This window comes from Dasypus novemcinctus, chromosome 11 (assembly GCF_030445035.2).
Source record: "Dasypus novemcinctus isolate mDasNov1 chromosome 11, mDasNov1.1.hap2, whole genome shotgun sequence".
Taxonomy (NCBI): Eukaryota; Metazoa; Chordata; class Mammalia; order Cingulata; family Dasypodidae; genus Dasypus; species Dasypus novemcinctus.
The window spans coordinates 28,711,863-28,725,359 of NC_080683.1; the positions used below are offsets into that span (position 1 = coordinate 28,711,863).

General features: G+C 34.0%; 1 protein-coding gene across 4 annotated transcripts in view; it reads right to left on the reverse strand.

Moving 5' to 3' along the window:
* HMGCLL1 (3-hydroxy-3-methylglutaryl-CoA lyase like 1) overlaps positions 1-13,497 on the reverse strand; it is a 176,124-nt gene that overhangs the window by 100,624 nt on the left and 62,003 nt on the right. For all 4 annotated transcript variants that reach the window (XR_011650074.1, XM_004453640.5, XM_004453639.4 and 1 more), the window contains 2 exons: positions 12,426-12,574; positions 3,564-3,627 (listed from right to left, as the gene is read on the reverse strand). Coding sequence is in view for 3 of the 4 variants with exons in the window: in XM_004453640.5 (XP_004453697.1) it covers positions 3,564-3,627; positions 12,426-12,574 (213 nt within the window). In the remaining variant the exon portion in view is untranslated. The remainder of the gene's footprint in view (positions 1-3,563; positions 3,628-12,425; positions 12,575-13,497) is intronic.

Sequence of the window (13,497 nt, forward strand, 5' to 3'; positions counted from 1 at the left end):
ATGCCTCTATGGAATATGACAGTGTTCCTCTTATCATAGGGTGCTATGTCAGTTTATAGAGATCCACACAATGAACAACAAAATATTAAATTCCAACCTGGGGAGTCCTGTTACACTCTCAAATAAAGGGGCAAGAATCTCTAGTACATAAGCGGTGCCTAAAACAGACCAATATGCCAAGCCCTCGATATTAATGCTTGTATTCATGAAACTTATTCTTGCAAAATTGAAACTTAGCTTAATAATATCTATTGCCTAAAAGTTAACTCCTGAAAACTTCCTTGTTTTTCAAATGTGGCCTCTATCTAAGTCAAACTCAAGAAATAAACTTACTACCTCCCCCCTAGCAAGGGACATGACTCCCAGAGGCAAGCCTCCCTGGCACCAAGGGATTACTATCAAGTGCCAACAAGCATTGCATTTGGAAAAAGACCTTGACCCAAAGGAATAAATCTTAAATACAAAAGAGTTTTTATGGCTAAAAGATTTCAAAGTGAATTGGGAGATCATTCTAAAGGTTATGCTTATGCATGTCTCAGGCAGATCTCACAAACTGCCACAGTAAACAAAACCTCAGACACGGGTGCTACTGAGAGTTCTAAAGACATCTGGACACTATATGCAAGGCACACATCCCCATGAAATCAGCATCCCTTTGGTGGACCTTACCTTGGAATATAGGATAAACTATTTCTCCAATGTAACAGTTCTACTCATTTATAATTTCTCTACACATGGATTGTCTACCTCTTTTATTTTAAACTATAATTAATACTGTACTCATTAAATATATGTTCAAGAGATGTAAACCTTTGGTCTGTTCATATGCCATTTGAGCCCTGAATTTTAGTAGAATTGTGGTCAACACCTACTCTTCAGTTCATCATGCTCACCCAGGACAATTAACAAAATGATGATGAGATGATGGACAAGTCCCATCCCCAAAAAGAGAGTATCTATAACTGCAAGCAAAACAGTACCTTCCAACTGCCCCATAAGATCTAAGCTCCTTCTCATTCTGAAGCAGAGTAGGCATCACCATTCCAAAGTCTTCAAGATTGAGGAATGAATAAACAAAAGAGGTGAATGCAACCACAGACTAAAGTAGACTTATTATTATTGTAGTAATGGAAAAACTTATAATATTGATCTAATGATAGTGGTTACCACAGGTTCTGAGAGGAGAAGCAGGGAAGAATAGATGGAACATAGGGCATTTTTAGGGCATTGGAATTGTTCTGCATGATATAACAATGACAGATACAGGCTATTATACATTTTGTCAAAAACCTATAAATTGTATGGTGCAAGTGTAAACCATAATATAAACTGTAGATCTTTGTTAGTACCAGTGTTTCAGTATTTGTTAATCATTGTAACAAATCTACCATGTTATATAAGATGTTATTAATAGGGGAAAATGTGAGAGGGGAGGCGGTGGAGTATATGGGAATCCCCTATATTTTTTTTTCTTTTTTTTCCCCCTATATTTTTTATGTAACTTTTCTGTAATCCAAAATTTCTTTAAAAATAAACTTAAAATGAGAGTATTTCTGGTAGGAAAAATAGTTAAATGCAAAGGAGAGTGTGATGAAAAAACAAAAATCATCTTCAGATAAAGCTGAAGATATAGGCATGGGGCAGACCAAAACCTTGCAAACCAAGTTTAGGATTTTGGTTAAAGATTTTATCATAAGAGCAACAAGAACCTGTGATAGAATCTAGGGTGGTGGTGATATAATTAGATTTGTGTTTTAGAAAAGGTCATTTCTTCTGCAAAATAAAAAACCAGTTGGAGGGTACTCAGAAGGAATTACATAATCCAAATTAGCCATTATTATTGGATGGCATCTTGGATAAATATTTGGCTCATTCTTCTCATATGGCTCTTAAATACTTTGATTCCTTAATGGCCAGATAAAGGAGAATGGGCCTTCAATTCAGACTGAGAAAGAGATGCAAGTTGGAGTAAAACCCTAAGTGTGGTGTCAAGGGAATACAAGGGATGTATACAAAGATATCCAGAAGGAGAGAATGGTCATCAGTCCTGAATTATGCTGAGAGGTCAAATAAGATGATGAGGACTGAACATGTTCTTGAAATTCTTAAAACTAGTGATAAGTAGTGATCTCATAAAGAAAGCTTTCAAAAGTCATTCCAGAGTGTGATGAAGTGTTGGTGGCACATGAGGTAATGGACGCCACTACTCCAGAACATACTTTCAAGAAGCTTAGGTGGAAATGAGTCCATAACTAGAAGGGGATGCTGAATTAAGAAAAACATTTTCCAGGTGGAAGAGGCTTGAACATGTTCAAGAATCAAGGGGAAGATTCTGTTGAGAGGGAGCAGTTGAACATACAGGAGGGGAAAAGAGGGGAAGGGGTGGAGGCTTGAACGAATTGAACAAAGTTTGAAATTGTCATTTCAGAGAGTAGGAGAATGAGTTGATTATAAAACGTATTGGGATAGCACAGAAGACCCCTTTAAGGCTCATGACCACAAATTTCTAATGATTTCAATCTGCCCGTTGCATGACTCTCTTTAGCAGTACTTCATACATTCTGGTGTAGAAATGGAGAGCCTGAGGATATGTGTGATTTGTGAAAAGACAGCAAGAAGCATGAGGCAGAAAGGAAAGGGTTTGGTGGGCAGGCAGAGGTGAATCCATGTTTTGTTGAGCCAGAGGTTATGCAATTTTGGAGGTGTTCTTTAAGAAGAGAATATATACTTGTGAATATGAATTAATAACTTGGAAATATCCCATGCAACTGAAGGACTACAAAGTTTAAGTTTCATTAGTTCATGGCTAAAGTTTATTTGTTCATTGCCTCTGTGTATAAGAGTCTTGCTTACATGATAAAACATAGGATATTTCTCATTTGAGAATTCTGCAGTAAAAGTTTTACTGTCTAAATTTTATTTTCTAATAATGCCATCTTCATTTAATTAACCAAAATTAACAACTTTAACAATGTGCATGATATACTTCATATCCAAATGAGTTTCTGAGATAGTCTAACATAATCTCAAAGATAGAGCATTTTGTATTCATTGTCATTCATTAATAAGCTAGAACAGTAATTAGGAAACGTACTTCAACAATCAGTTCCTTATTGACTACAATCTATTGTAAAATTGCTCAGGAACAATAGCACCTTGAAACACCAAACATCAAAGAAACAAGAACAAAAAAGGCAAAGCATTCACTGGTATAAAAGCCAAAGTATGTTAGAGAAAAACAAAGGATGTAGGTACAGAAGCATCATGGCATTCTGATGGACAGTGGGAAAGTCACTTGCTATGTTCTATCCATGTATAACTAGAGCACATGTTTTCATTACTTCCACCTCTGAGCTCCCAAATAATTCAACAGTTGTAATCAATACATAGGTCTTCAGCCTTAAAATGAATGAGCTAATGTCTTCAGGCAGAGTCTCCCATAGTATGCTTCTTTTAGTCTTTGCCATGCAGATACCATAAAGAGTAAGAAAAATAGCCAAAACTTAAAAAAAATATATACAACATTTTACCAGTATCCAGAAAAGACCAGAGTTGTAACTTACTTCTGTCACTTTTTGTGGTGTGATGCTTCCTTCATATGGACAGCCCAGGGCACAAGACACATACCTAGATTTTAAAAACAGAGCCATTTAATATGCATTTATGGGGAGGCCATTTCCTAATTCCATTTTATGAAACGAAGAGCCAAAAATGCATCAAGGAAATTGATTTTCCACTATTCCTTCATTATTATTTTATTCTCAGATCAAAGGAAAACAATTTGGAACATTTTCCATTTAACTTGTATTTTTATCTCTCTAATAATTACAATTTTATGCATGTTATTTGATGGCAGATAAGGATAAAATAACAGGTGTTTATTTTGTGAGGGTGCTTATACTATAGCAACATACTAATATTCAAAACAGAAAATAGAAATGAATTATATAGTTTTATTAAATAATTATATGTACTCAATTGTTAAATGCCCAGGTCCTCGGAATATAGAGAAGGCATGTAGATGGCTAACTGAATTTCTCTCTTTACTCCCATCTGGATATTTTGGCCTCATTTTGATATAGTCATTAATCACTCCAAAACTCCTAGATTTGGCCACAGCCTCAGGGTTCATCTTGTTTTTCTCTCGTGGGTGTACCTAAATCATTCCAAACAGAAGAGTGTCTAGTCTGTGCTTAAAAGTTTCCCAATAAATATATTCTGTAAGCTCCTTTAGCAAGTTGCTCTAATACAAAAGGCAAAACTTTCCTGCAAAGACCATGATCCCTTTCTATCTTAAATTATCTACCTTTTAGAAAAGACTATTTTAGATACTTTCAGTTCAACACCAATATCATTTTATTAAATTTTCTGCAAAGATTTGGCAACACTTGTATTATGATAATGCAGCATGTCTGATGTCAGGAATGAAGCACTCTCCATAAGGGAGAGAAGGGTGGTGGGGAATGAGTCTGGATATCCATTTCTTGGAGCCAAATTATAAAAAAAACTTTAGTTACCAAGGTCCTTGAATACCATACCAAGGAGTTTGGACTTTGAGACTTAAGTTGTGGGGAACTCAAAATTATTAGGTAAGTTGGTATAAAGATCAGACTTACTTTCCAGAAATAAAACTTTTGGGAACTCTGGAAGAAGTTGCCAGGAGAAAAATTAAGGAAAAAGCATGAGAAAAGATAAGACCATATTTCCTTGGTTCTAAAATGCTATTGATAGGAAAATGACTATGAATTTCATAACTGGGTTGGGGTAAAAAAATAAAACACATGTGTAATGATTCAATAATCATTGATTCCAGTAGCAACCTAATTTCAGAAGTATTTAAATATGAATAAAATTGTTTTGATATTAAAAGTATACATGGGAGTGGATGTAGTTCAGTGGCTGAGTGCCTGTTTCCCATGTATGAGGTCCTGGGTTCAATCCCTGGTACCTCTTTAATAAAAAAAAAAACAAAAACCACAAAGCTCCCTAAACCAGGTGAACAGCTATTAGGACCGTGGTGGAGAAGGAGAAATGGGGCTAATTCAAGTGACATTTGAAAGTTATGCTGGACAGAAAGCCTATTTCTTCTCATCCTCCAATTAGCATAATTTAAATTTATTGTTTAGATAGTGTATCTAGATTTAATTCAAAAATGTGAGAAGAAAATATTTTTGTGCCAATATAAATCTGGAGAAAATGGCAAAGGATGGAAAAAGAAATATTTTCAACATAGATTTAAAAAATTGCAATTAATGTGATCAAAACTTGAGAATATTTATTGTGTACCCAAAATATCTAGAAGTGAGTAAATAGAAAATCCAATCCATCCCTTTAAGTGTTTCCCTCTAAATGTGAAAAACAAAACAGAACAGGAAGATAAACACACTTCTCCCATATTCTCACCTTACTGCTTGGCACAGCTATTCCCTTACTGGCACAGCCCTTTTCCTCTCCACTTCCATTTCCATTTTTTCAAGTGTTCCCTCTGACAATGACTCCAGTACTCTGACCTCCCAGGTCTTCACATATCAATTCACATCATCTTCATATGCTACTCTCTAACCTTTTTAGGTGGCCACCTCTTTGACTTACTCACATATGGAGCTACTTTCTTCATGGCTAATATGATGTTTCTCAACTATGTTTCCCTGACTGCATCTTAACACTCAGAAAAAGGAGTTGGCAAACTAAGTCCCATATGTCAAATCTGGGCTGTCACCTGTTTCCTTAAGTAAAAATTTTTTTGATATACAGCTATGTGCATTTGTTTACACATCACCTGTGGCTATTTTCATTCTACAGCAAACAGCTGAGTAACACAGATCATCTGGACCACAAATTCCGTTCTTTACAGAAAAAGTTTGTCCACTCCTGAAGACTGAGTGTGAAAATCTCCCCATCGTCATCACAAGAGCTGCCTTTAGGAGCTGAAGACAAGTTCTGAACTTCCCATGTATTACATTTCATTTTAAAAATTTCAATAGCATACTTCTTTTTAAAAAATCAACCAAAATCAAACACCAATATTAAATTCAGCTTCTAATCTGTTTGTTATCTGGTTCTAACATGTAAATAACCATGTGTTTTTGGCCAAGCCATTCCAAATGTCCAGCTTCCAGTAAACTCATCTGTAGAGAGGACTGATGCCACCAGAAGTGAGAAAAGTGGAGCACTGCTAGTTAATTATGAGATGAATGATGGAAGCAGGAGTTCAGAGATCAGTAAGCACACAACCCTTCTCCAGCCCCAGTTCAAAGCAGTCCTGCATTTAGCGGACTTGCTCTACTTCTTTGTTTACTCCAGATGACTGTAACTTTTCGAGCCATGAATGCTCCCTCCTTTGCCATCCTTTGATTTTAATGTATACCACCAAACCTGTTGAGGCACATAAATCTGGCTAGCTACTTTCTAAGGTAAAGCGAAGTGCTTGGCTCACTCAGGGCCTCAGCTTTCTTTTAAAAAAATACTTGGTTGAATTCATAATTAACTTTCATTAATTTATTTCATTAACTTTCATTAATTTATGAAAGTTTAATACTGAGTATGCTTTCTGTGGAATAACCCTGGAAAGAGCTAAATAAGATTAAACATAAAATATTGCAACATATTTCTGAACTTAGAGTACTTCTAGATATTCTTTATGTTCTGATTTCATACATGAATATTGTTTTTAAGAGTACTTTCATAAATGTTTTTAGTGAATTCATAGTTATTTCAAATTGAAAAGCTGAAAAAAATGTTTACCTCAGCAATTAAAACTGGTAGTTTTTATTCTATTTTGCATTATACAAAATCTCTTTTCATTATGTATTCTTTAAATTTACTTTCTGTTACATACCTGTCTTCCTCTGGTACCATGTAAAATACGCCATATAAGAACATGTTGAAAATGATTTTAAATTGCTATAAAAAACTGCACTGAGAACATATACCATTCCACAGAAACCTGTGCTGAATTAATTTCACACCTTAGGACACCATTAACTTTCTTGTAATTACTTATATAAATTATAAATCCACTTCTTGTCTAGATATGGGAGGGTATAATCTAGCAGGAAAATAAATAAATCTTATTTAAAATCGTATGTTAATTTCATTCAAAATGACAAAAAGTATTCTTTCCTCAAAAGCTCTAAGTGAAGGCTATTTAGACATGACTGCACAAACACAGCTAACACATATTAAGAATTGCTGGGTATGTGTTATTTTGGTGCATGGCAGTACAGGGATAATATATAAGGCTTGAAAAAGTATGAACCCTCAAATAAAACATATGTAAGGAAAGAAAATAGCTTTAACAGATGTCTCATTTTTTAGAGTATTATATACCAATTTTGGTAAATGATGGCTTGAATTCCTCTTCCCGGCCAACACATAAGCTTCAGTTTAACAACAGAAGTTGGAAAGGAACTTAAGCAAGAAGCTGCCCACTTATAAGAAGATGGTGCCATGTATGCAAATCTATTCTGCAGGGGTGGATTATCCAAAAATATTTGACATTTCAGTCATAAGAAACTACCTGCTAATTACTGTGGGTTTTTTTTTTAAAAGAGCCCTAAATAAGAAGATTCATTATCTTTAATAAGACTGCTTTTGCCTTTAGGATCAGCATTAGAACCAACAACAACTCTGCATTAGAAAGGGGTTAGGGTAGTAAACACAAACTCAGTGAAACATGACCTAGAAGATTTAGCTAACTCAGCAGGTAGGTTGCAAGTTTTTGAATACATGTTGAATTACAAACTCTCTCAAAAGGGGAAAAAGTGTCAGTCAGCCATTTTGAGGCGGAAGACTGCGCCCTTCATGGCCTTTAGGCAGGGTGCCCTTTTAAAGGCTGGAAATTGTAAACAGCGAGAAAAGCAGTCAAAAAAAATAATCAAGCATAGGAAGAATTTCCTAATTGACAGTCTTAAACAAAGAAATTGGGCACTAATACAAATGATGCAATCTCTTTTGGAAGCCTTTAAAGTCAAATTGGATTTTCATTGATTTTGGAAAAGAAGCAATATGTGGTGACAGTGGTAGCAGATGAAGAGTTGGATAGAAAGTTCAGTCTTGTTTTTTTTTAGCTCTCAAAATTCTCTAACTCTTTAGGCTTCTCCTAAATATCAATAAATATTAATCAAACTTCATAAAGAAGTTATGACTAAAATAAAACATTAACATATTCTACAATTGTTTTTGTCTTTATATGCATTATCTATTACTGTCTATATTAGCTTCATAAATAATTTGAATTACTTTTTGTATCTTCAATTTTTCTGAGATTTTGAGAAGAAAGCCAGAGGTTATGGCTCACAGTTAAATATGTTAATCATGGGTCAAATCATTCTAAACCTAGAGGCATAAACCCTAAGATGTAATTATGCAAAAGACACTTACGGGGCATATGCTTTGATATGAATAGCTGCTGACCCTGTGAGTTTATAATATTCTTTTATAAGTATTTTAACATTGAAATTAATAATGGCACTTTAATAATCATTTCCTTTTTTAACTAATATGCTTAAAAAGAAAGTAAACATGTGACTCATGATTTCATTTAAAGTAGTTGACACTCACTCGAGACAAAAAGTGATAAATCATGATTTATTTATTTGAAATATTAGAGCATGATTCAGTATCTTGAGGCATTTCAATTTCTAAAGTATCTTGAAAAGCCAATAGATATTTCTTTCAATAAATACCACCAATAAGAGAGAAAATAATTACATTTATCAGAGTTTATCCTTGCCTTAACTTTTTAAATTTAGGCAAATGCTAGAAAAATAAGATTTTTTAACAAATGTCACCATGAATTACACCTTAAAGAATTAAGTTCAAAATGTAGACATTTCACTGCTTACTCACATATGCTGTATTTTTAGTAGTAGTTAGCTTACTCTGCATTTTATGTCACTGATTTGGAAGATATCTTTTTTGAATGTGTCCCAGATGTTATGTAAAGTTGTAAGCATGTATAAAAACTGTGCATGTGTGTGTATGTTCAGGAGAGAGAAACTCAAATAGTCTTCATAACTCTAGTAAAAGCTACTATTTAGAACATATGAAAATTTATTATTTTTGTAAAATTTTAAATGGTTTTAGTGAACATTGATAAAATGCATACTGCCTTGTGGCCTTTAAATCTGACAGTTGACGATGTACATTTTCTGGATGATGATCAAATACATGTTGATGCAGCTGCTGCCATTGTAAGACATGCTAAAGCATCTACTACAGTTTCAACCAGTTGAACATGGTTTCTTTTCCTTATAGGAGTACCAATAGTCTATGATTTATAATGGGTACCTAAAATTTAGATTAACAGTAAAAATAAAATCTATTTAAAACATTAAAAAATTGGAGAAGGAAGAACATATTTTTCAACTGCAGAAATAAACAGTGAACTCATATTGAAAGGCATAGTTCTAAAAATGAATAGTTCTTTTGATAATTCAGGAATTGTGTTCCAAAGGAACAAAACCTCCATTGGAAAACACACATTTGTACATTGTGCAACTCAGTAGTAAGTTTCCACTGTACTTTTCAGATTTGGTCTTCCAATGAGCCACTTCTTGGTTATCTTTTCCATATGCATTACGGTCTTTTTATCAAAGTATGGAGAACTTTTTAAGTAGGACCATATTTAGCAAAAGTATCTTCACTTCTTCAACAATGAATGTTAAAGAGGATTTAGTATTTCTATTAGAACTATCATATTAACCACTTATTTACAAAGGAAGGCTAAGATGATAAAAGTTAACTTTGTTCAATTTATGTTTACATCCATCTCCCAACAGAAAAACAAATCTTCTTATTTTAAGGGCAAGGTGAACATGGACTTTCCTTCTGAAGATATGTATTTCTCCAACTTTCCAATGAGAATTACTTTACCTTAAACCTCACATTCTACATTTAAACACATATTGATATAGAATAGAGTTTTAATTTTAAAAAAGGAGTGAAAACATAAAGAAAACAAACAATATCACGGACTATGCTGTAGGCTGTTTCAACATGCTCTCCAAATTATCTTGGCCCAATTCCAAAACTTTTCTAATATCCTTATTCAAAATCATATTTACTTGATTTTCTCATTAACCACTGAATTTTTCCTGCTACTAAGAATATTGTTCACCTCACCCAAAAGAAGCACAACATGTACCTAAGACGAATTCCAGAATTCAGTCCTTCTCTTACAAATGCTACTCATTTTAATTTATTCAGATGCTATGTTTATTATATCTCAGTGTTTATATAATCAATAAAAAACTAACCAATGTCTTAGAAATAAATGTATTCCTTAGAAATAAATAAATGTAAAGAATATAAAGCCAACAAGAATAGCCTGGTCTCACCAGATACTGAAACTGAGGGTCCTAGAAGGAGTCAAGAGCAACAACAGGTTACCTTTCTTTTCCTTCTCCATATATTTCTCATTGCTGCTAAGATTCTCCTTCATTTTTCCATTTTGACATAACGCTATGTCTTTTCATTGATCTGCATGTAGCCCCATCCTAGGAACTCTCAAATAATGAACTAGACAGCAAAATCACATGCACTTTTAAGCCAGGTAATTATGTTTGGTATCCTATTTCTAAACTCCTGAGAGAGAAAACTGGACTTGTGTATTTTGGGTCAGTTTTCCTTAGTGGCTTGTAAACAGGAGGATCTCCTGGTATGAAGAGCTGGTGGTTCAGACCTTGAGTTACCGTCACCCATCTCCCAGCCTCACAGTAGGCAGCAATGTGATTTTCAGCCTGGTTCCTGGAGAAGCTCACTGCTGCCAGGTAGGATATAAAGACCTGGTTTACCAAGACCTGGGGGTGTACAATCTGATCTCTGATCACAGCTTTTGATTAGCTGCTTCAGATCACTGGGGGCCCAGCTCCAAGGAAGGCCATGATTCCAACTCTCCTCATGCAAAAGCAACAGAGGAAACTTCCTCAAAACTATGGAAAACAAGGGTTGCATTTAGTGGACAAAGTCCAAATCAAGAAAATCCTGCTTCAAACAGCCATATGAAAAGATTCTGGCACACTTGCTGCCCCCCTCCATTTTAGACTTTACATCCAATGCACATGCAACAAAAAGAAAAAACAGATAATTGGAACTTCATCAAAATTTAAAACTTGTGTGCCTCAAAGGACTTTATCATTAAAGTAAAATGACAATCTACACAATTGGAGAAAACATTTTGAAACTACATATTCAAATAGGGTTTATTATCCAGGCTATATAAAGAAATACTATAAAACTCAACAACAAAAAGACAAAAAACCCAATTTAAAAATGGGCTAAAGATTTGAATAGACATTTCTCCAAAGGAGATATACAATGGCCAAAGAGCACTTGAAAAGATATTCAACATCAGTAGTCATTAGGGAAATGCAAATCAAAGCCACAATCAGATACCATTTCACACTTACTAGAATGGCTACTATTAAAGAAATGGAAAATCACAAGTGTTGGGCAGGATATGGAGAAACAGGAACACTTATTCATTGTTGGTAGGGATGTAAAACTGTGCAGCCACTGTGGAAGACAGTATGATAGTTCATCAGAAAGTTAAATATAGAATTACCATATGACCTGGCAAGCTCACTTCTAAGTATATACCCAAAAGAATTGAAATCAGGGACTTGAACAGATATTTGCACATCCATGTTCATAGCGGCATTATTTACAATTGCCAAAAGATAAAAGCAACACAACTCTCCAAGCAATGAATGTATAAACAAAATGTGGTATATACATGCAGTGGAATATTATTCAGTCATAAACTGAAATGAAGTTCTGATACATGTGGCAACATGTGAAATAAGTCAGGCATGAAAGGACAAATATTGTATGATCTCACTTATATGAAATAATTAGAATAAGCAAGTACATGGGGTCAGAATCTAGAATATATTACAGGGGCTGGGGTGGTAGAGAGAATGGGGATTTAATGCTTAAATTGTACAGAGTTTCTCTTTGGGATGATGGAAAAGTTTTGGGAATGGATGGTGGCAGTGGCAGCACAACAATATAATGTAATTAAAAGCATTGAAATATATATATTTGAATGTAGTTAAGGGGATAGGTTATATATATGCTACTATAATACTTCTTTTAATCCATAGAACTGTACAACACAGTGAACTCTACAGTAAATCATGAACTATAGTTAATAGTGCAGTTATAAAAATATCCTTTCATCAGTTGCAAAAAATGCACCACATTAATACAAGGTGTTAAAAATAGGGTGGTATATGGGAACTCTATATTTTACGCTTGATTTTTATGTAAACCTACAACTTCTTTTATAAGAAAGAAGAAATATCGGAACAGCAAATGTCTAAATAGCTCATAAATAAGCATTTACAATACATGTTAACTGAAAAGAAAGATATTTACTATTTAAATTATAAAACTAAGACTTTGAAGGATTTTGTAAGTACCCTCGTGCTGGAATATTCATGTGCTTTGCAGACTTAAGGACATCCTCAAATTTCTTCATGCTTTCTTCAATTGAACAGTTAATATTCTTCTTGCTAAAAGATTCAGATGCAGCCCCAAAAACTGATATCTCAGTGGCTCCAGCAGCAACCTGAAAATGTACAATTTAAAGAAAAGTTAATAATTTTAAAAAGTGAAAATGACAGCTGTAGAAGAAAGATTAGCATACTTGTGTTCTTTAACATTTGCCTTAGAAATTAAAATTAAATTCCTCTCATATTTCTACATACACTCATTTTAAATGTAAAAGTAGTTTATAATAACAGAATAATTCTAGAAACTGTAACATTCATAAATCTGTGAAGCACTGGAAACACATTGGCATTGTTCCAATTTAATTTTGCCTTCCTAAATTACATGTCTAACTCAAGTACTCTAAGCTTAATTATGGAAAATACTAGGCACCCCAATAAAACCACTTAATTTCTACAGAAAGCATTATTTTCAAACTCATTATTAAAATAAGGAACAGTGAATGCTTTCTGTTTTTCTTCTCTTCCCATAATTCAATAGAATTTTTTTTACCCAATTCATCCAGATTTTGCGTAAGATCTTCTCCTGTGTCTGTTAACCTAGTTTCTACAGCCTCACAGTCTGGTTGCTCTAGCCCTACCCTATGTTCCTCTGGGCTTAGTCCTCTTGCCTATCTTTAAATCCAAACATTAGCCTAATCAAGTTTCCCTTTTGGCCCTTTCATCATCTTTTCCAGGGGCATGATTTTGAAATATTCAGCTTCCTAATTTTCCAGTCTTTTCTATGAAACCCTCTATTAATATACTTGTAGAACTTTGCCTATGTTCCCCCTTTCTTTCTGAGGTTCTATTAAAACACTAAGGGGAAAAAAGCTATTCTGTCATCTTTCTTTTACCATCTAAAAATTTATCGCTTTCTATCTCTGTATCCAATATAAATTTTCAAAATCTAAAATAAAGAAACATATATTGAATGTCTACTATGAGTCAGTGCTATTGTCGTACTTTGATGCCTATTTTTAATCTACAAACAATCCTGTAA